At 32.1% G+C, this 20,152-nt stretch overlaps 2 protein-coding genes across 3 annotated transcripts in view; one reads left to right on the forward strand and one right to left on the reverse strand.

Annotated features, from left to right (window-relative positions):
* The window catches only part of LOC124361176, a 31,232-nt gene extending 25,313 nt beyond the window's left edge, over positions 1-5,919 (reverse strand). Inside the window, 4 exon segments of the mRNA XM_046815216.1 lie at positions 939-1,187; positions 1,907-2,128; positions 2,950-3,926; positions 5,766-5,919. Of these exon segments, the coding sequence (XP_046671172.1) occupies positions 939-1,187; positions 1,907-2,128; positions 2,950-3,913 (1,435 nt within the window). The 5' untranslated portion in view covers positions 3,914-3,926; positions 5,766-5,919.
* Positions 5,920-8,334: 2,415 nt separating this feature from the next.
* Positions 8,335-15,798, forward strand: LOC124360100 (cytochrome P450 6B1-like). Of its 2 annotated transcripts, none has more exons than XM_046813411.1 (5): positions 8,335-8,693; positions 10,373-11,349; positions 11,490-11,711; positions 15,078-15,326; positions 15,463-15,798. In XM_046813411.1, the coding sequence occupies exons 2-5, from the start codon at positions 10,386-10,388 to the stop codon at positions 15,633-15,635; spliced, it is 1,608 nt and encodes a 535-aa protein (XP_046669367.1). In that variant the 5' UTR covers positions 8,335-8,693; positions 10,373-10,385; the 3' UTR covers positions 15,636-15,798. The 2 variants fall into 2 exon arrangements, with proteins under 2 accessions (XP_046669367.1, XP_046669368.1); XM_046813412.1 differs by lacking the exon at positions 8,335-8,693 and adding an exon at positions 9,710-9,770.
* The last annotated feature ends 4,354 nt before the right edge of the window (positions 15,799-20,152 follow it).

Genomic DNA, 20,152 nt, shown 5'->3' on the forward strand with positions numbered 1-20,152 from the left:
TCATTAAAAAAACCTTCTTACGGTGAGAGCCTTCTAAGAAGTCTCAAAATTCCAGGTTTGGAATTAGGAATAGAGGTGCAATATAAATATTGTAAAATGGCACATAAAAGTTTTTTTTTAATTGATTGATTCTGGGGGATAGCACTACCTTAATGAAAATTTCAAGGTGAAGTCAAGATCAAGGAATGTAAGGACATTCATGCGTATCTTGAATGAATAATGAATTGGTTGGGAGAGAGTATTTCACTTTTCAACAGAAAGGTTTCAGGGGTTTTAGGATGCAGGGAGTCCAAATATCAATCACTTCATGGGTGGATTCTGTTGCTTCCCTTGGCTGCTTAGGATTACCTTAATTTTAACTATGTTCAGTCCAACTGCTTCCAAAAAAGAATACTCACGGCAACAAAAAGACAACATTTGTATGTCTAGTGCTGAGCTGGTTGCTACATGTTAATTTGAGACTGTGTACTAACCGTCATGCACATGATGGGAGTTAGACTGTGGTACATGAGCAGTTTTGACATTGAATAACACTGTAAATCTGGTATGTTCTATACAAGATAAGAGGATCTCCATGTGATTGACGGTCTTGTAATATCTGGAGTGGATGTTGACAAGATTGCCCATTATAAAGATAACCTTTTATTATGAGTATTAGAATGTATTAGAAGCACAGTATCAAGACCAATAACATAACTTTTCATTATGTATGATCACTTGGTTTGGGTCTGACCATCTCCTAGCATCTTGGTTTGAGCCTAATCTTTATACATTGTACTTTTTGGGGGCATCAGTGTCCAGAAACCTTTTTCATTCCTGAGCACATGCCTAGACCATGTATAGAACGGACAGTATATAAAAGTGCAGTAAATGATAGTTGATTTTTAAAATGGTTTGATTTCTAATGCACTATAAATAGATATATATTAGTAACTTACCAATACAAATCCGAGGTCCATCTCCAAAAGGTAAATATTTACCACCGTTTGAGTGATGGTTGTTCCCTTCAAATCTCTCTGGTATGAACTTTTCAGGCTCAGGATAAATGGATGGGTCGTTGTGGATAGCGTGCATCGGTATCACTATTTTTGTACCTTTCTCTATGACAACATCTGTGCCTGGGATTTGGTAAGGAATAGTACACTCTCTCCTCATAAAGCCTGCCAGAGAGTATTTACGATTTGTCTCTGAAAAACATAGGTTTAAACATCAATAACAGTACCAATTCAGGTTTGATTTTGCTCCTACTCTATGTATACTTATCCTGACAATATCTGGTGTGAGGTTTATAAAGGGTCTGCTGTAAATTTTGATGTGCTTTCATATAGAGTTCAAAGTGGCAAAATTCACAGAACACTAAAGAGTAATATGAATTATAGTTACCATAATATTATTTATGTAAATAATGCAAACAGCAATAACTTGAGTAATTCATAAAATATAATAAATCAGTGGTTAAATATATGATAGTAACATTAGGAAAATGGACATGAAGCTTTTCAGATTTTCATTTTGTCATATTAGATGGATTGCAGTTGTTTACTAGGTGAACAATACCAGAACTTGCTTTAATTGAATTGGTTGAGATTTAATCTTATGATTGGATAGTTTTTCTGTAAATAGATTTCTATTTCTATATCCATGCTATTCTACTAGTATTGTTCTATCCCTAGTGTCTTATCAGCTGTTAAGGTTACCCTTGGTGCTGAGGTTTACCTCCTTCTAGGAAACTTATTAATAATATAAGCAGAAAAAAATTTAGTTGCATATTAAGTGATACAATTTATTAGACAAACTAATGGTTTGGTTTCAATTCATCGGGCCAGCTCTTCTCAAAATATCTTAGAGGAAGTTGCTTCTCTCACAAATCCTGACTGTATAATCAGTTATTGAAAACAATACACACCTTGAATGACTAAATCTAGGTAAGCCATTTCACTTAGAGCTTCATAAGAAATTGTTCCTCCATACTTCTGGAGCACCAAATCAATTTCTTTTTGCAGCTGTTTTTGCACCAGAGGATTGAAGGCTAACTCATACATTACAACGGTAATAGTATTGGCTATGGGATCAGAGCCTGCTGCTAAGAATACAAATGCCTGTGCAGCAATACATTCATCAGTCATTCCTAGAAAAATATAAAAACAAATATCATAATATAGCATGTATAATTTAACCTCAGAACTGGCAATAGACATTATAATGACAATCTGAATCGATTTATGGGTGGAAATCAACATTATAATGTCTGTCTGACAGGCACGTGGTTTGACAGTTCATATAGTACATAAATCAACACTATCCTCACTATTTATATACCATTTCAAACAAAATTTGTTTTGTTGTTTTGGTAACAGTGATGTCACAGACATCACAAAACTTGCCAGAAAGATCGTCTTCAATGAGCCATTTTAAAAATTAGTGATATAATGGGTATGGTTTTTTTTGTGTTGGCTTATAACTTGTTATAGTTTTTTTTACGCTATACTATGCTACATTTTTGTATACAGTACTTTGGATATATTTAGTGTAAAAATTATATTTTATGTATTAATTTTTGAAAATAATTATATCCATAGTAACAAAATTATTTAGGTTGTTCCACCACTATTCAAAATGTTAAAACAATTTGAAATTGGTTATTAATCTATTTATTATTTTGTAGTGCATATGAATTGAATGCATATGCTATTGACTTTTTTATATTTTGGAAAAATTTAGTGTAAGAATTATATTTTTTTTATAAATTTAAAAGTTTTGCTCTGTCATCAGTACTCTGAAGACATCCAACAATGTGATCTTGTTAGTTTTTACTTACACAAAAGCATGATAAGGTGAAAACACGACTAAAGAAGCAAAAGAGGTAGATCAAATCGTAAGGATGGAAATCATGACAATTATTTAATATTATCCAATTGAATAATTAAATAATTATTAGCTATCACTCACCCCTAAGTCCAGTTTCTGACTTTCCGTTTTGTGAAGAATAATCCATCTGGTTGAGATATTCATCATCTTCAGTCAGCTCATTTTTCCAATTAATATCTTGTCCGTCAGTTGTTTGGTCTTTCATACTCATCATCAGCTGCATAAAATCGGCTCTCTGGATGTTATTCTTTTCCCTGAACTGCATGGTTTGTTTGACCAGTCCAATCATGTAATCATTTATATGATGAGGGACTTGTCTCAAGCCCAAGAGTTTTCCAAGACCTCCGCAAAAGAATACCAATATTATTCTCAATGTTTGTAATATTGATGGGTGAAAGAAGGAGTCAATCATTTTACGAAACTCTTTACCCTCAGGTGTATCTCGCTTGCACTGTAAGCCAAATGCACAACTGGCAATAACATCAATGGTGAAGCCAATACCCAGGTTTTTGGCATCAACAGGTATTTTATGTTCTATGGATTTCTCTATTTCATTCATGAGGTCTTCTCCACTGTTACATATCTGCGTAATCATGCCCCTCAGTTTCTTTGACGTGAAAGTTGGTGTTAATTTGTGTCTTAGATTTCTCCAAGTGCGCCCTTTCAAGCCAACAAGAGTTTCAGATAGTGGATCTCTTTTTACATCAACAACCAAATCTCTGTTTTGGAAGTATGAAAAATCCTTAATAAGAATTCTTTCTACTAAAGCTGGATCACGGATCATTAATACAGGAGTTCTTGATTCAAAGAACCCACCAATTCTTTCTCCCTTAAAACTGTTATATATATCTTGAACAACGTAAAACATGTGCTTTTGAAGGAAAAACTGTTCTTTTAAGTTTCCAAAGATTACTGTTGGCTTGACATAAGGAACACCTTTTTTCTTCCAATAGTTAAATGTTGATGTCAAGTAAAAATATAACAATCCAAGCAAGGTTGCTGTTGCTACTAAGGCATCTACCAGAACTGATTCACTAACAAACATTTTCTGTTCCAAACTGAAAACAAAACAATAATTTAACTATTTAAAAATTGAATTAAAACTTTTAAACATTATTTACAATTTATTCTATTATACTTGATTTTTCATAACACTCCTGCACTCAATTCTTATTTACGTAGTTAAATAATTTCATAAAATACCATCTGGTATAGTAATAAATGATTATTTTGTTTATTTATGTTTTATATTTGTAATATTATACAAAATTTGACAAAAACTGTTCTGAATATCAGAAAAGAGTACCTACAAAATTAAATGTTAGTCCCAACAAAATCTTTTTACCTTATCGTTAAAATGAAGTTGCCTGAGAATATTCAATTATACTGCTGGTATTAAGCCAAATTTCAATGGATGGATGGAACCATGTTTATTATAACAGTACAATTACATTTCCTAGTATTTTTATATGCAATATTAACATAAGATACTTAAAAACTGTATTTTTGGGTCAATGTTTGTTTTAAAAAAGTGAATTTTAGATTTTGTAAAATAATCATTGCTCCAAAACCCTAAAATACATCCATGGAACTATTTTTATTACTTTTATATAAAGAACAATTTCACCATTATAAATGATACAATTCAAAAACATGGTGCTACATACACAAGTCAAAAATAGACTGCCAAGCTTGAATAACAAATTTAACACATTTAACTAAGAAAACAAATCCTTAAAAGAATTTTTTCTAAGTAACTCCTCAAGCTACAAGTAGCTTTATACAAAATAAAACAATATATTGCAATTTTTAATGAACATATTAATTCTAGGAAGTATGTTACATTGTCTCCAATCAACATCCCTTTTTTACTGAGAAGAACAGGTTTTTAATCAAAGTAACAATTTATCAGTGTTTTTTTTTTATCTAAAAAAAGAATAAAATATCAAATAATTTTAAGGAGACATGTCATTTAAATGTCTTGAAAATCAAAACAAATGTTTTAATTGCTAGGTAGGAATACGCCATGTCATTTAACAGCCTTTGTAGATGGTCAATGCAAATTTTTATGTATATAGCTCATTTCATTATAGAGATAGAACAAAATACAAGAAAAGAATCATACAGAAAAGAAATTTTTACATCCCCCAGCAGCCCCAAAGAAAAATTGTATCATCCTACTGTGTGATATGCCTTGACAATACTTAGCCAAATTCCATTGGTGGATGTGTACCATCATATAACTCATTCTTGTGTATGTAGAAATAAAGCCTCATGCACAAATTCAAGTCTTTAGAATAGTTCAGACTTGAATTTTTCCAGACAGACAGAAATAAATTTTTTCCAGCCCCACAAGTGATCAACAAGTGGCATTATGGTAATGATTTTATTAAAATATAGTACTTATGTAAAGTTCTTAAGACAAATAACCATGTACTAAATTAAACACATTTATCGTATTATTACCATCTTCTATTTTTCTATATTTTAGAATGTTTTTTAATTAGTCTATTTAAAAGACAGTCTGTTGGATTGGTTTACATTTTGAAAAATAAATTAGCTGAAAGTGTTATTTTGAGCTAAGAAATTAGTTCTCATTTGTTTACACATATTACCAAAAATTTAAATGAATTAAAACAACTCAGATTCTAATATTTTCTATGCTTTGTAAAAGCATTACTTTTGTCTCTAATTATTATTTATTTACGAAAGGTTTCATAGCTTAATTTACAATTGAATCAAACTGTATTATTCTTAGGAGGTCATGAGGATGTATTATAGAATTTTACTTGCCCTGGTATTATAGACTTACATTGTTTACAAGTATTCAAGTAGAATACAGTGTTGGATAAGTGTATAAAATAGACATTGAGTGTTTCCATTGATTAAATACTTACCTTACCAAGCAGGTTCAGGAAGAAGCTTCTTACTGAAGGTAAAGAAGGTTAAGATTTCACCTATTTTATAGGAGAATAAGGAAATTAAAAATACAAATCCTTATTGATAATACAACTTGACATTTTACAAGAGGTACTCACAAGCAGGAGATGACTGTGATGAATAGAGGAGTTGGATGGTCTTAAATAGATTACAACTCAGCACATACATCTGGCCTTGAAGATGCATAAATCTGTCTTTTACTTTCAAACCTCATTTTGCGATGTTGTACCTCAAATAAATACTCCATATTTAGTTTTCATACTTGCAGGAATTACACTGTTTCCTTCTAACGTTGGCACTTACTTGTATTTACACTTTCATTCCATTTTGTGTACAAAATGTTGCTATTCTCATTTTAAAATTTGTTTCTCAACTGTGTACATTTCCTTTCATCACAGGCAAAGAGATACAATCATAATTAAACAAAACATATATGAAAACAAGCGGAGGAAATCTTTAATTCCACTTAGTCCAAAAGGACCTTTGCAGTGCTTCCGGGGTGACAGGATATTTAGGATTGGTAAGGTTGGAGGTAGAGGCTTGAGGAGGGATAGTGGGCATTATATCTCAGTCATTTTACATTTGGTAAAAGGTAAATTTATTCAATTATAAAGTGAAACAGATTAAAACTTAATAAATCTAAATGTATTTTTTCATAATATGTATATGTCATGTTACATCGCTGGAGTGTTGGATCACAATAGTACCTAACTCATATAATTGTCTCAAATACAGCATAAAAGCCTAATTATTATATCTACTGTAAATGAAATAAGTTAAAATTTCTTAATTTTTTGCTTAAAATAAAAGACGTGAAAATTACAATGTCATTTTCATGTGAAATCTTTAGAAAAATAGTCAATATTGCTGTTACTATACTAATACTTTTGATATAAAAGGAAGTTATTGCCGTCTACAAAAGAATTATTATACGATTTATGAGCTCATTGGTAGCACCAACCTAAATGCTCAGTGAATAATAACTTAAGTACTTTATATTAATTTGTAGTGTATATTTTTTTCTTTCATTGCCTTTTTGGAGCCCTTCTATATTTATGAATATATAAATGTATTTCTAATTCTATTATGTAACAGTTTCAAATTTGTAGTAACTAGTACTATGAACGTTAAATTTGGTTTTAAATGTTTAGGTATGTAATATGTTAACTTGTAGATTTTTTATAGTTTATAGGTTAGGTTTCCATGTCTGTTATCCACCATTTTGTATGTGTATAACCCTTAAGTGAGTGGTGGGAGAAATTGGAGGAAACGGGAGACAATTTCTTGGTAAAATCCATTGGCAGTTTTAAACCTGTATATTTTTTATTTGCAATGAAAGAGGGATAATGTATTGTTAATTTCACTAAGTAAATAAAATCTCATTAACTTAGTATTATAGTATACGCCTTAATTTTCACTACACATATGCCTGATCTGTTGTTTAACATCAATAACCAATCTCGATTCTAGCAAAATTTCTGAGAATGCAAACTGTACCTCAAATTTACTTTTTTCTCTGCAATCTTATTGGCAACCCTTCTGGTGCCGAGCTCTAGGCTGCGTTAGAAACTGTTTACTGGCTTTACAGAAATATTATAACTTACCAGTTTAATTGAAACACAGGGATAGGGTTTACCAGTAGGCTGGATTGATACATTTTAAGTGATAACTATTTATACATCACCGTGTTAATGGCAAAAACAATACTTTAGGGATTGAATGGTTTAAAATTTATAAAAATAATTCATTAAAAAGGTAAGACAGTGGTGTGAAGATAGTCCACACAAAGAATTCAATCAAAATGAAATCATACTATTGATGGTAAAAACAGGATTCCACTCATTTTACTTCTAGTAAAATAGTAAGCTTTTGCTACAACCAAAATCGTATCGATAATTTTAAACTGGGTCTCTAAATAGGTACGAGAAAGTAGGGGCTCCCAATTCTGGCGAGATAAGGAGGGCACTAAAGTTTTGGAGAGAAGTCAAATTTACACGTGATGTTAGTTATGCTGGATACTGACTTTTAACATGGACCGTTCACACTACTTTTTTTCTTTATTCCATGATGACAATTTTCAGTAATATTGCCGAAAGTGCTTCTAGTAGTAGGTACTTGTTTAATAAGCATAATTTCGTAAATAAAATAATCCTAGCTTCGTAGAATATTGGACTATAAAGTGCCTGAAAAAGAATATAATATGCATCTGCAAAAATGGGAGAAGCCTCTTCTCAAAAGAACAGATTGTCCTTTCATTAACGAAAAAAGAAGAATAATACAGATAATAAATAGTTTTTGTGTATCTTTAATGTCCAAGGAGTTTTGTATAAATAAGCATTATGGCTGAATGTAATATATTCAAATTAACTATGTAAGTCTAGATGTCTTTGTTGCTTAAGTATGATTAAACATACAGCCGTATGCGCAGTCTGATCTGCTCTTACTAGTATCAAGAAAAAAAAATAAACCACGTAATAGAAAAAAATTCTGCAATATATTTTGGACTATGAATTTAGAAGTGCACTTCAAGTAATGTAAGAACAAAATCAAATTTTAAAAAAACCCTGAAATTGCAGATAAGATAAGTAAAGTTATCATTATATTAAAACGTGATGTATGTTTATGTTTATCTACTTTCTAGGTACGAGGGAATACTGATGAATTATCATTTATCAGTTTTGCATAAAAATATTAAATTATACAGGAGACTGCGTGACTTTCAGTTTTTCTGAGCCTATCAAAACATTGCCTACTTGACACATTTGAAGTGGTACACATATGACACTATCTAATCATTGAATTCAAGGTCAAACTGTTTTAATGAGCAGGATTCAGTGTCGATTCTTCAAATGGTGAGTAGGCTACATTCAGCATCACGTTCACTGGTAAGTTGTTTATTAAGTTTATCACTCGTAATATGGACTGGATTATGGAGTAAATAATTTGTTTATTTATACAAACAGGTTATGGGTTATCATGACGAATATTTGATAATATTTGGTATTTGCTCATTAGAGCAAGAAGGAGCTTAGAAACAACTTATATTAATGTGTGTTAGATAAAGTAAAATTAGCGTTGTTTAGAACATCAGAGCGTTGTTTAATAAAGCATAAAGCGAAGTTTTAAAAGTATATATACGTTATCTGTTTGATTAGAATTTAACTATGAAACTCATCAGTTTCACATAAAGTAAACATAAACTAAATGCATTTTTTAAATTGAGAATGTAGTTAATAGTTTTATATTATTTTTGTATAAAAATAAATTTTAAACTTTTATATGTTATAGTTAATTCTTGTTTTATTATTCAGCTGAACTAGACAATATACAAATTTATAAAAGTAGACATTCTTTACCTTCAATCATATATCCTACAAAACATGTAAAGGCCAGATTGAGTTTTGATATTTATTGTTTTATTACATTTTTGTGTCATACCATGTTTATTGGAAATAATGGATATTTATTATTACATCACATTTATATGATTTGTTTATAGCTTACTTTTATCACCCCTTATTAGACCCAAAGTATTGAAATTTATACTGAATTCTCCAATTTTAACTGTCGAGAACATTACAAAGACACATACATCATAGTCGATTGTACTAATAAATTATATTTACTTCATTTTGCGCTGTTAGAATAACATTTCAGTTATTGGGGTTAATTAACCTGATCACTACTTTTTTTTTTTTTTTTTTTTTTCTCTTAGGACAAGAAGCTTATAAATTGCACTTAGTCCTGTAAGAACCTTTGCGCTGCTTCCGGAGTGACAGGATATTCAGGATGGGTAAGGTTAGGGAGTAGGTGCGGCCTCCTATCGAGATCCATGAGGAAGAATTAGGGCACTACATCTCAAAGTCATCCCGGAAGAAGGGGAGGCCAGCTCTGAACCAGCCTCTCCAGTCAAAGTAGGCAGGGGTGGCACACCCTTGTTGAGGTTAACAAGAACCTCTGAGGTAAGGGAACAAACCCCACCAACTCCAACAGTCATCTTCCACAGTAGACTAAACTTATCGAATTGCCCATGATTTCCAGAATCTCAACATTTGCGGTTAGTGATGTGCCGCTACTGGACATCCATAAGGTTGCCCAGATTGAAGTGGCACATCGGTTTTTGCTGTGCCCAGTGGTGGGTTCAACTGGTAGGTATAAACCAGCCAGAAGTGATCCCTGCTGGGTACTGATCACTACTTGTATTCAGGGTAATTCTAAATACATTTTATTTGTGTATGTTTTGTTGTTAATTCAAACCTCTTGATTGGAGACGATGTGGGAGTTTTTTCCGCCCTTAAATATATTTTCTGCGCATAAATCTTGTATATTTTGTAAATGTAAGGATTTTAGTCAATATCAAGATAAACTTTTAATAAGAGAACTGTTAACAGATAGACTTTGAACTCAAAGGGTGGAGAGCTTTAGGGTTAAAACCATTTGTATACAACTTTCTTGAACATATGTGTGGATTTACATCAAAATCATTAATTGAAAAGCATAATTAACGCTCCTTTTGTCTTGATGAGTAGTAAAAATTGAAACTAACTTTCTTTTTTATTCACAGATTTGGAACAAATATGTGGTTAACAGGCTCCTTTTTGGTAGATGCTTTGCTTGGAGTAGCTACTGTACTAGGACTGGTTTATTACTACATGACTGTAACATTTGACTTTTGGAAGAAAAAAGGGATTCCTTTCATCCAACCAACATTTTTCTATGGAAACCTAAAAGAGCAAATTACATTTAAAAAGTCTCTATATTATGTTCTTCAAGATATATACAATAAATTTCCCAATGAAAGATTCTGTGGATATTTTGAATCAAGAACACCTGTCCTAATGATTCGAGATCCAGTCTTGGCAGAAAGAATTCTCATTAAAGACTTTTCATACTTCGTCGACAGAGATTTTCCAGCTGATATGAAACGAGACCCTTTGTCTGGAAATCTGTTTAGTTTGAGGGGCGATGTTTGGAGAAATTTGAGAAACAAACTTACACCAACTTTTACAACTGGAAAATTGAAGGGCATGCTCGAGCAAATTTGCAAGAGCGGAGATGACCTATTGTCTGAAATAGAAAAGAGCACCAAGAGTAGTAAAGCAGCTGATCTCAAAAAGTTATGCAGTGCCTTCACGATTGATGTTATTGCTAGTTGTGCATTTGGCCTACAGTTCAGGCCTAATAGTCCAGAGGGCAAGCGGTTCCGGGAAATGATAGATTTGATGTCCGCTCCTTCATCGAGCAGGATGTTAAAAAGATTTTTATTCTTGTTTATTGAGCCATTTGCAAAGTTTTTGGGGATGACACAGTTTCCTGAAGCAGTTAACACTTATTTTATTGAGCTTGTGAAGGAAACAATGGACTTCCGAGAAAAGAATAATATTCAGAGAAGTGATTTCTTACAGCTTATGATGGACCTGAAAGTTCAAGAAGCTGAAGGTAAAGATATAAGCTGGAAAAAGGAACTTACTGAAGAAGATACTTATTTGAACCAAATGGACTACACTCCAAAACAAGGACAACAAGAACTTGAAATCAAAGGTAGCATTGCTTTGTTTTATTAATTGTAAGCAAATAACTACAATCTACACATAAAACCAAAATGTTTTGTACAGGCATTTTTGTAGTGATGACCGAGAAGTGTACTTTTGTAGTAATAACTAACAAGTGTACTTTTGTAGTGATGACTGACAAGTGTATTGCTGCACAGTCGTTTGTATTTTTGACGGCTGGCTCCGAGGCGACAGCCAACGCACTTGTCTACAACTTCTTTGAACTTGCCAATAATCTTCAAATACAAAAGCGTCTGCAACAGGAGGTTGATTCTGTTTTGGAACAACATGAAGGCAAAATTACTTATGAAAGTCTGAAACAGATGACATATTTAGATTTGATCATTCAAGGTAAGAATAATTTATTTCATTTTACACGTTTTTAACTTAACATAAAAGTTTTAACTAAACATATTTTGAAATTAACGTTTATCAAATAAGTGTATATTTAATTTTATATAGTAGCATATTAGTGAAGAGTTTCTCCTATCTATTAGTTCGTCTTAGCTAGGAAAGTTTTAGTAGGAGAGTATAGTCTTCTATACTGGCCGGGATGATACTCGAAGAGAGAGCAAAGCTCTCAATCTACAACTTAATCCGCTGACTGTATATTAGTATACTCATAAAAGATATATCCGTCTGTTTATAGTAACAAGTCAGATGCAGGTGACATGAACTAAGTCTTTAAAACGGTGCTCCTTTTTAGTACTGCATGATTTCACTAGAGAAGAATATATCATTTAATGATAAATAGGAACTTGAGCCCAAGGAAGGTCCCAATATTGGCTTCCTTGCTGGATATAAATACACACCTATCCACATTATGGCCCGTTACAGTCACCTCATTGTCATAGGCGACCTGAACTCGGACTTGACTGGACCTCCTAATATGACTAAGCATACTTGACTATAATGTTTCAATCTAGTAACCTAACGTTACTGCCACTTCAACCTACTCATCATATCGTTACACCCGACACTTGGCTGGACGTCATTGATGTCTATGACACGACCCACGTGGCGCACCACGGACAACTTCCTGCCCCTGGACTTTCATTTTAAAGTATGGTCTAATATTTTGCACCTTATGAGGTCAAAGTCACAATTAGGTTACATACAAACGCCTCATGAATCATTAGCAACAGCAGATCTGAAATACCAAGGTAGGTTTACTCATAGTACTCTGTCTAAGCAACAATCTGTGAGGTTACTGTGGAATAGGTTTAAGAATCTAAGCATTGGAATATCAAATGCCAACACCCCTGTACCTTTCGGTCTTAACATAATTCATGATTATTTTGTAAATATTTCAGTAGATCAATCTGTAGCTCGCGATTATGCAGCTGACCAAGGGCGACAGGTTCTCGTTTGCATCTTTGAGTGAGGCTGACGTCCTGGCTAATTTCTCGAGAATGACCAGCAACGTGGTCGGAGCTGATAATACATATCTGCACTTTCTGAAATATATGCTGCGAATCACTCTGCCTATTACAGTAGGAATTTTCAATTCCTCATTGAATTCTTCTGTTACCCGTGATATTTGGAAATATGCTCTAGTTCGCCCATTGAAGAAAACTTCTAACCCTCAAACTCCCTCTGAATGACGCTCAATAAGTATTCTGTCATGTCTCGAAAGAGTAGTTTACCAACAAAATTTCTACTTATCTTAATACTTATAATATTTTGAACAAATTCCAATCAGGATTCAGATCTAATTACAGTACCACAACAGCTTTAATGAAAATCACCAATGATATCAATCAATAAGAGGCTCTTGACCATTTTAATACTTTTTGACTTTTCTAAGGCTTTCGACTGCGTATACCACATCCTTTTCTCATTAAATTAAAGAAGTATGGTTTTTTTGTCGGGTTGAGTTAACTAGGCAGACGTCGTACCTCACTGGACGTCGATGATGTGTGAAGGAAGGGGATAAAATGTCTGACTGGAAAATTGTTACGAGGGAGTTCCACAGGGCTCTGTTCTTAGGCCTTTTCTCTTCTCACTTTACATAAACGATATTACTTTAATCACGGCAAATAAACATCTTTACTTCGATGCTTTATAAACATACTTTAGCTGTTAACTTAACGTACTCGATACCGCTGTCACTGCTCAACTTGGGTATTGAAGTTAACTTTTGGGCTAAACAACATGGACTGAAACTGAATGAAAACACGACGGGAGCAATGATTATAGGTAACTCGAGACTCATTAACGTTATTAATCTTGATACTGCACCGAAACTAAAACTTAACAGTCGTGAACTAAATTATCAAAATAAACTAAAGAATCTTGGACTGACTATTAATACAAACCTGAAATGGGTAGACCATTTAACAATAAAATGTAACAAAGTCTTTGATGATATCCATAGTTCAAAGAAATTGGATTTGTATTTGCCATTTAATATAAAGGTGATGCTGCTTAAGACACTTACATATTTTCACACTTAACTACTGTGACGTTGTGTTCAGTGATTTTACTGTTGAGCAATCAGACGGACTACAGCGTGCACAGAATTACTGTATTAGATTTATTTTAATTTCAGACGTCGTAAGCACGTTTCACTATTTTTTCAGCAGTTATCACTTATGAAACTCCAAGAACTTCGCCGATTTCATATTCTTTTCATTGTACATTCAGTTATCAAAGCTAAAACTCCTACTTATCGGTCCAATCACTTCAATTTTATCTATCGATATTAGTGAACAACCCACTAGAAGGAGTGCCACTTTACTATCAATTCCCATTCATAGATCAACAATTTTTAATAGTTTGTTTACTGTTAAGTCTTGCCGCCTTTGGAACGTTCTCCCTGATGATATTACAAGTATTGAGGGTCATGCGTGCTTCGGGGCAAGGGTCAGTGACATGCTTCTGGGGAACTGTGGGGGTGACGGGTGGTGGTGCTTGCGGTGCGTGTGAAGTCAGACAGTGTGTTGGAACAGTTGAATGTGTTATTGTTCTTCTTATTTTTTATTTTGCATTGTTAGCTTTTTTTCTTTATCTTTCATTAATAAGTATATTATTAAGTTCATGAGTTATGTTGTGTGAATTAGGCAATTTTGTTTACATTGTTTTCTAAGTTGATTATGTAAAAGGTTTACATGTCTGTATTATATAATTGTTAATTTACTGTTTATGATATGAGGTTAAGTGGTAGAGAGAGCTTAGAAACAGTCCTAACTCCATCTCTTTAATAAAGGCATTTTTAATTTCAGTTTCGTACAGAACAAATATTAGAGAACATATTTAGAATGAAGTTTAAGATGGGTTATTTTCAAGATCTGCCAAGAAATATACTTAGATCTATAAATTCTGATAATGGACAAAGACAAGTTTTCAGCATCTTTTAAAATAACTGCTGTTTGTTTTATATTAATTAAAATAATACGAAATTCAAAATAATTTGTGTGTTCTTCTTACACTTAAAATTATTAATACTTGACTCTGCGTGTAAAATTGAAATCAAACGCGATAATCGGCATCGAAGAAATGTTAGTTCAGGATGTAAGATTCCTTAAGGATGCACGTTAATGCCACCATTAAATGGTCTTATTGAAAATATTAAACAATACATTTAAATTAGAAACACCAAGGAGTTTTCTTAAGATTTTAGGAGAATGAATGATTAAATTTTAGTTTTTTTACTGCCTACCAAAGGAGGCCTACTAAATAAATTAAATTATAGTCTATTGTGATTTTACTTTTCAGAAACAAATCGAAGGTACTCTCTTGGTGCATTCTTGCGAAGAGTGTGTACCACTCCGTATACAATACCGGATTCTGATATCGTGATAGAGAAAGGTACAAAAGTACTCATCCCTTTATTGGCAATCCACAATGACCCAGTCAACTATCCAGAGCCTGAGAAGTTCATTCCAGAGAGGTTTGAGGGCAACCACCATCGCAGCAACGGTGGAACATTTTTGCCCTTTGGAGATGGGCCAAGAATTTGCATAGGTGATAACTTTTATACCGTTTAAAGTGTGTTTATTATTTAGTTTAGTTTAGTATATAAATAAAATGTAAGTTTAATATTGCACAGTATGTGTTATGGAAATTACTAATATGTTTGTATGTTTTCATTATTTTTCAGCAATGCGATTTGTAATTTTCGAGGTGAAAGCTTGTCTTGCCACAGTGATGTCCAAGTACACAATCTCCCTGGACCCCAAAACTCAGGTGCCACCTCACTTTGACCCCAAATCATTCTCTTTGACACCTCAAGGTGGAATTTGGGTCAAGTTTAAGCAGAGGATGCACAATTGATCACTATGCATTTAACCTCAAGGCTGCGTCCCTCAATATTTTTTGTTAGCCATTAAACTAAGCAATAAAAGATATAGCGTATATTTACGTCTTGTATTACATGTTGTTGTACATTATAAAATGTTATTACGCATTTTTAATAAAAAGTATTTGAAAAATTAAAGAGTCTATAAAGAAGTCTTTTAGTATTTCCTCTAAACAAAAGCCGTAAATGCTTATATAAGTCATTACATCATTACATACACAGTGTTTGATATATCAATACCCTTATATTTTAAATAACACATTTTATTGTATGATGGAAATTGTGACTAGCATACATATAAAGCTCAATTTACGTAAATAGTTTCTTCAAACGCCGTCGTATATCTACCACTGAGGCTTCCATCGTGTGTGCTGGGATGTTTGTTTCTTTCCGTACTCTCTTCTTGAGATCCGGTAACGTTTTTGGCTTGGTTTTGTACTCTAATTCTTTGGCCCAACCAACAAGTTCATTTTTATACAACTGAAAAAAAGAAAATTGGGCATTGTCTTATCAAACACACTGTAGATATAACACGAATATCTACATTATCAAATTAATAGTTACTCAAGCCATACAGTCATATGACCAAAACGAAAAATTGTTTAAGATTCATATCCGAGGTCCCCGGATTCTCGGCGAACCCGGCTCGCGGCCTTTTTTTATGAGAAAATTTTTAAAGTACCAAGTCTCTCGGTACTTGAAAAAAATACAATGAAGAAATTTTTAATTTCCTACCCTCATATATGATGATTATATTCATGTGATACAACATACAGATGTATGTGTGCATTAAGAGTAAAATGTAGTATTTAATTAATAAAAACAATATATCGTATTAAGATCAAGGACTGCTTTCCTATCCTGGCCTAAAAAGAATCTTCAATCGTTTGTCAATAGAAGCAAGGTACAGAGATCAGGGCATTAAAAAAGAATGTAGACTTTGACTTTGAATGTGAATTGTATGTTTGAGCAATTCTGTTGCTTAATAATATGCTTCCACTGAGTTGTAAATGAGCTATGAGAGAAATCCACATATAATGTAAAGAGATATGAAGCTAGACAGGTTATCTCCTGCACTATTTTCGTAAATTTGAAATATTGACTCTCTAAATAATAAAGTACTTTACGCTGTACACTGATCACTTCCTTAAAGATTATAGATATCTAAATATACATAAACAACCATTTCTGGCCACTACAACCATAACTATTGGATATGAGTTATAACACACAGTATAACAAAGTCAAAACTTGCTTGACCTTCCACCTGTCGTTTGTATATTAGTTAGTATATTTTCTTTCCATCCGGGGCCAGTCCAAAAATATAGAGGAAAGTATCAAAGGTCAAATTAATTTTATTTTTATCCAATCAATTTGAACATAATGCAATTAATTGAATTGTATTATTGTATATCTAAAACAATATGTTTTATAAACTTTTTTTAAATTAGCTCCTGTGCAGATTAAGAAAAAATGTAAACTTAAAGTGAGTGAACCAATATCTGGCCTGGAGGACCAAACAACCGATACAAACAATTACTATTGGTAACTAGCCAACTCTTAACAATTGAAATAAAATTTATAAACGTAAAAAGATCAGCCAGCAGCCTCAATTCTTGACAATTTAAACGGAGTAGGTTGAGAGTAGGATAAAGAAGGAGGTAGGTTAAACTTGCAAGCGAAAAGAAAAAAAGGATGCACGGCAGACGTAGTTGAGTTGTAAATTGAGGAGCGGAATGCTATTAGTGTCATAATTACTTTAAGAGAAACAAACTACAAGGTAAACCCGTCAAAAGCTAAGAGAGATGGTTATATGGAATTTAAATTACACTATCCTCTGACTACTGGGATGAGAGATAAACAAGCTTAAAGCCTCCCTCTTCTAACTCTCTACCTCCCTCCTTTGGCCTTACAATTTTAATAAGGGAACTATTAAAGATCATGAACAAAGCATAATCTACATTAATCATGATTTTGATCGCATTACTACCCAGAATGAACTAGAAATAACTTACAGTTAATCTACATTACAGCATAACAGACCGTGCGATGTTTATTATTAAAACACAATTCTTAGGGGAAAAAAGAATTCCATCTACTAACAAAAGTATTCATATATCAATTGAATTGACAGGTGGTCTAGCTTTAATCATCAGTGTTCTACTGTTAGAAATATATAGGGACAGATAAGTGCCCGTAAAAATGAAAATGTTGTAGAGATTTTTAAACGTTTTAAAAATATATTAACAAAGGAAATGGACAACTGCAAATGTATGGTCGCCAAGTAGCAGAGGATTTCACATACTTCAAGTTAGATTACAAATAATTATTTACTGTCCACAATACAAAAAAGAAAAGAGATTTACTAACTATGTTTGTGAAACACCCAGAATATAAGTATAAAAGTATACTACAAGAGATTAAGGAGTAAACTAAGCTTAATATTAATTTAGCTCAAAAGAATATTACGTAATGAAGCGATGGAGTTTTTTAATGATTTCTTTGGAAAAGCGTAATAAGATACATATTGCTGCTACTTTAATGAAAAAGCACGTTCATTACATGATTAGTTTACTTTTAAGAAACACTCCATTAGAAATCCAAATCAACTCAAAGTTGGAGTATCTAGGAATTGTAGCACCTAAAAAGTGCATAAGTGTATCTAGGATGACCTAATGAGGGGGGAGGGTTACCACTAAACATTTTCCGTACTTCCCAGTCAAGATGGTGTACGGGAACATCCTCCCCCACCCAGATTTTGTTAAATGCTAATAATATTTAAATTTGTATATTCGACAGCCATCTCAGAGCATTATTATTATTATTATTTTATACTCTACAACAACGGCTATAATATAAACAAAAATTTACCCTTTTCGAGGAGATGGAGCGATAACACAAAAGAATATCAAGAAAATGAAGCTGTGTTAATGAGAATAACAGATGCTTGGAAAAATTGCTATATCTTAAGAATTTAAAGACACATCCTCCACATTTAACTTGAATTTACACATTCTAATTTGGGTTTCCAGGATACATATATTTTACGTGAAAATATGGGCGTGTATTTGTGTAATTTAAACAATATGTATTTTCATGTTTTAATTTAAATTTGTACATTTTAATGTTTTTACATTTCAAACCAAGTCATCTATGATAAAAGATATTGTCATGTCAATTTATATGCATTTTTATAGAGGATATATTTTTGCGTATACAATACACAAATTTTGAAACGTGAAATTAGTAATTGTGTTTTTTTACCGCAACTGAGCGGTTGGCGTCATGGACGGAAAATACAAAATGTGAACTTAAAGTTAAATAGAATAAGAATATTTATTTTCTCTTACTCACAAACATAATTTATAAAACAAACAGAAGGAAACATGACATATAAAATTTATTGATAAAAAAATAATCATTACTTAAAGAAATTAAAAGAAAATAATACTCTACTATAAGCGAGTATCATTTAAACAAAAAATATTACGTTTTCAAATAAAATACAGGACATTTAAATACAATTGACTTCTTAATTACTGGCTAGAAAATGTATTTACTTCTAATTTATTATAAATATAAGTTATAATATTATTTACAAATCACGATATTTTGTTACTTTTGTTGCGTAATGTTGGATTTTTATACCAGAAACACGTTATAGCGATTGGTTAATAATCATCGTAATAATTGAACGTACACAAATATATATCGACAAAAAATAAAACTATTTTGTTTTTGGAGATTTTTATGTTATCATACTAGTGATAACAAAGACTTTATTTAATCATACAATTAGAAATTTACCGACGAGAACTTCAAGATGCTTATAGTTTGCATATCAATGGCCCACCAGAATTAATATTTATTATACATTGAAAATGTTTGAACATAAAACTTATTGCTAAAATAAAATGTGACCATACCATGGGCTTGATTGTTGCTGTTGGCAACCCTTTAAGGGCAACTTAGAAAACTATCACAAATCCTGTTTTGTTATTATTAATTATTTCGATTTTATTCCGGAAATTGATGTAAACAAAACATGTTATAGTGTGTCAAATAAAGCATTAAAATATTTCAAACTTCAAGTCAGATACTATTTAAATGACCACAAAAGTTATTTACTTTGATTGTGGACTTACAGTATTTGTAAACTTTTGATTAAAATGTGTTATAAAAAAAATTAAATGGGTTATTCCATAACCTCAGATATATCAAGTTCACCACCAAACACTTGAAAGTTAATTATTTTATTTTTGTAGGTAAGTTAAGTATAAAACACGTTTTGATAAGCATCTAATTTTGTATACCGGTACGTATTACACAATTTGGGTTGAAACATTACAGAAGAAGTATAATAATACCAAGAAAGAAGAAGAAGTATATTTGCTTGTATAATAACAAGCAAATTTAATCACTTTTAAGAATTATATGGTATTATAAATATTTATAAATGGTAAAATCCGTAGTCTAAAGATTTAATAACTTT

This window comes from Homalodisca vitripennis, chromosome 4 (genome assembly GCF_021130785.1).
Source record: "Homalodisca vitripennis isolate AUS2020 chromosome 4, UT_GWSS_2.1, whole genome shotgun sequence".
Classification (NCBI taxonomy): Eukaryota; Metazoa; Arthropoda; class Insecta; order Hemiptera; family Cicadellidae; genus Homalodisca; species Homalodisca vitripennis.

Excerpts from the sequence above, each read along its gene's own strand:
- LOC124360100 (XM_046813411.1), top strand. The coding sequence starts at position 10,386 with ATGTGGTTAACAGGCTCCTTTTTGGTAGATGCTTTGCTTGGAGTAGCT. Across the intron at positions 11,350-11,489 it reads ACAAGAACTTGAAATCAAAG|TGATGACTGACAAGTGTATT; the intron begins GTAGCATTGCTT and ends GTACTTTTGTAG. Across the intron at positions 15,327-15,462 it reads TGGGCCAAGAATTTGCATAG|CAATGCGATTTGTAATTTTC; the intron begins GTGATAACTTTT and ends ATTATTTTTCAG.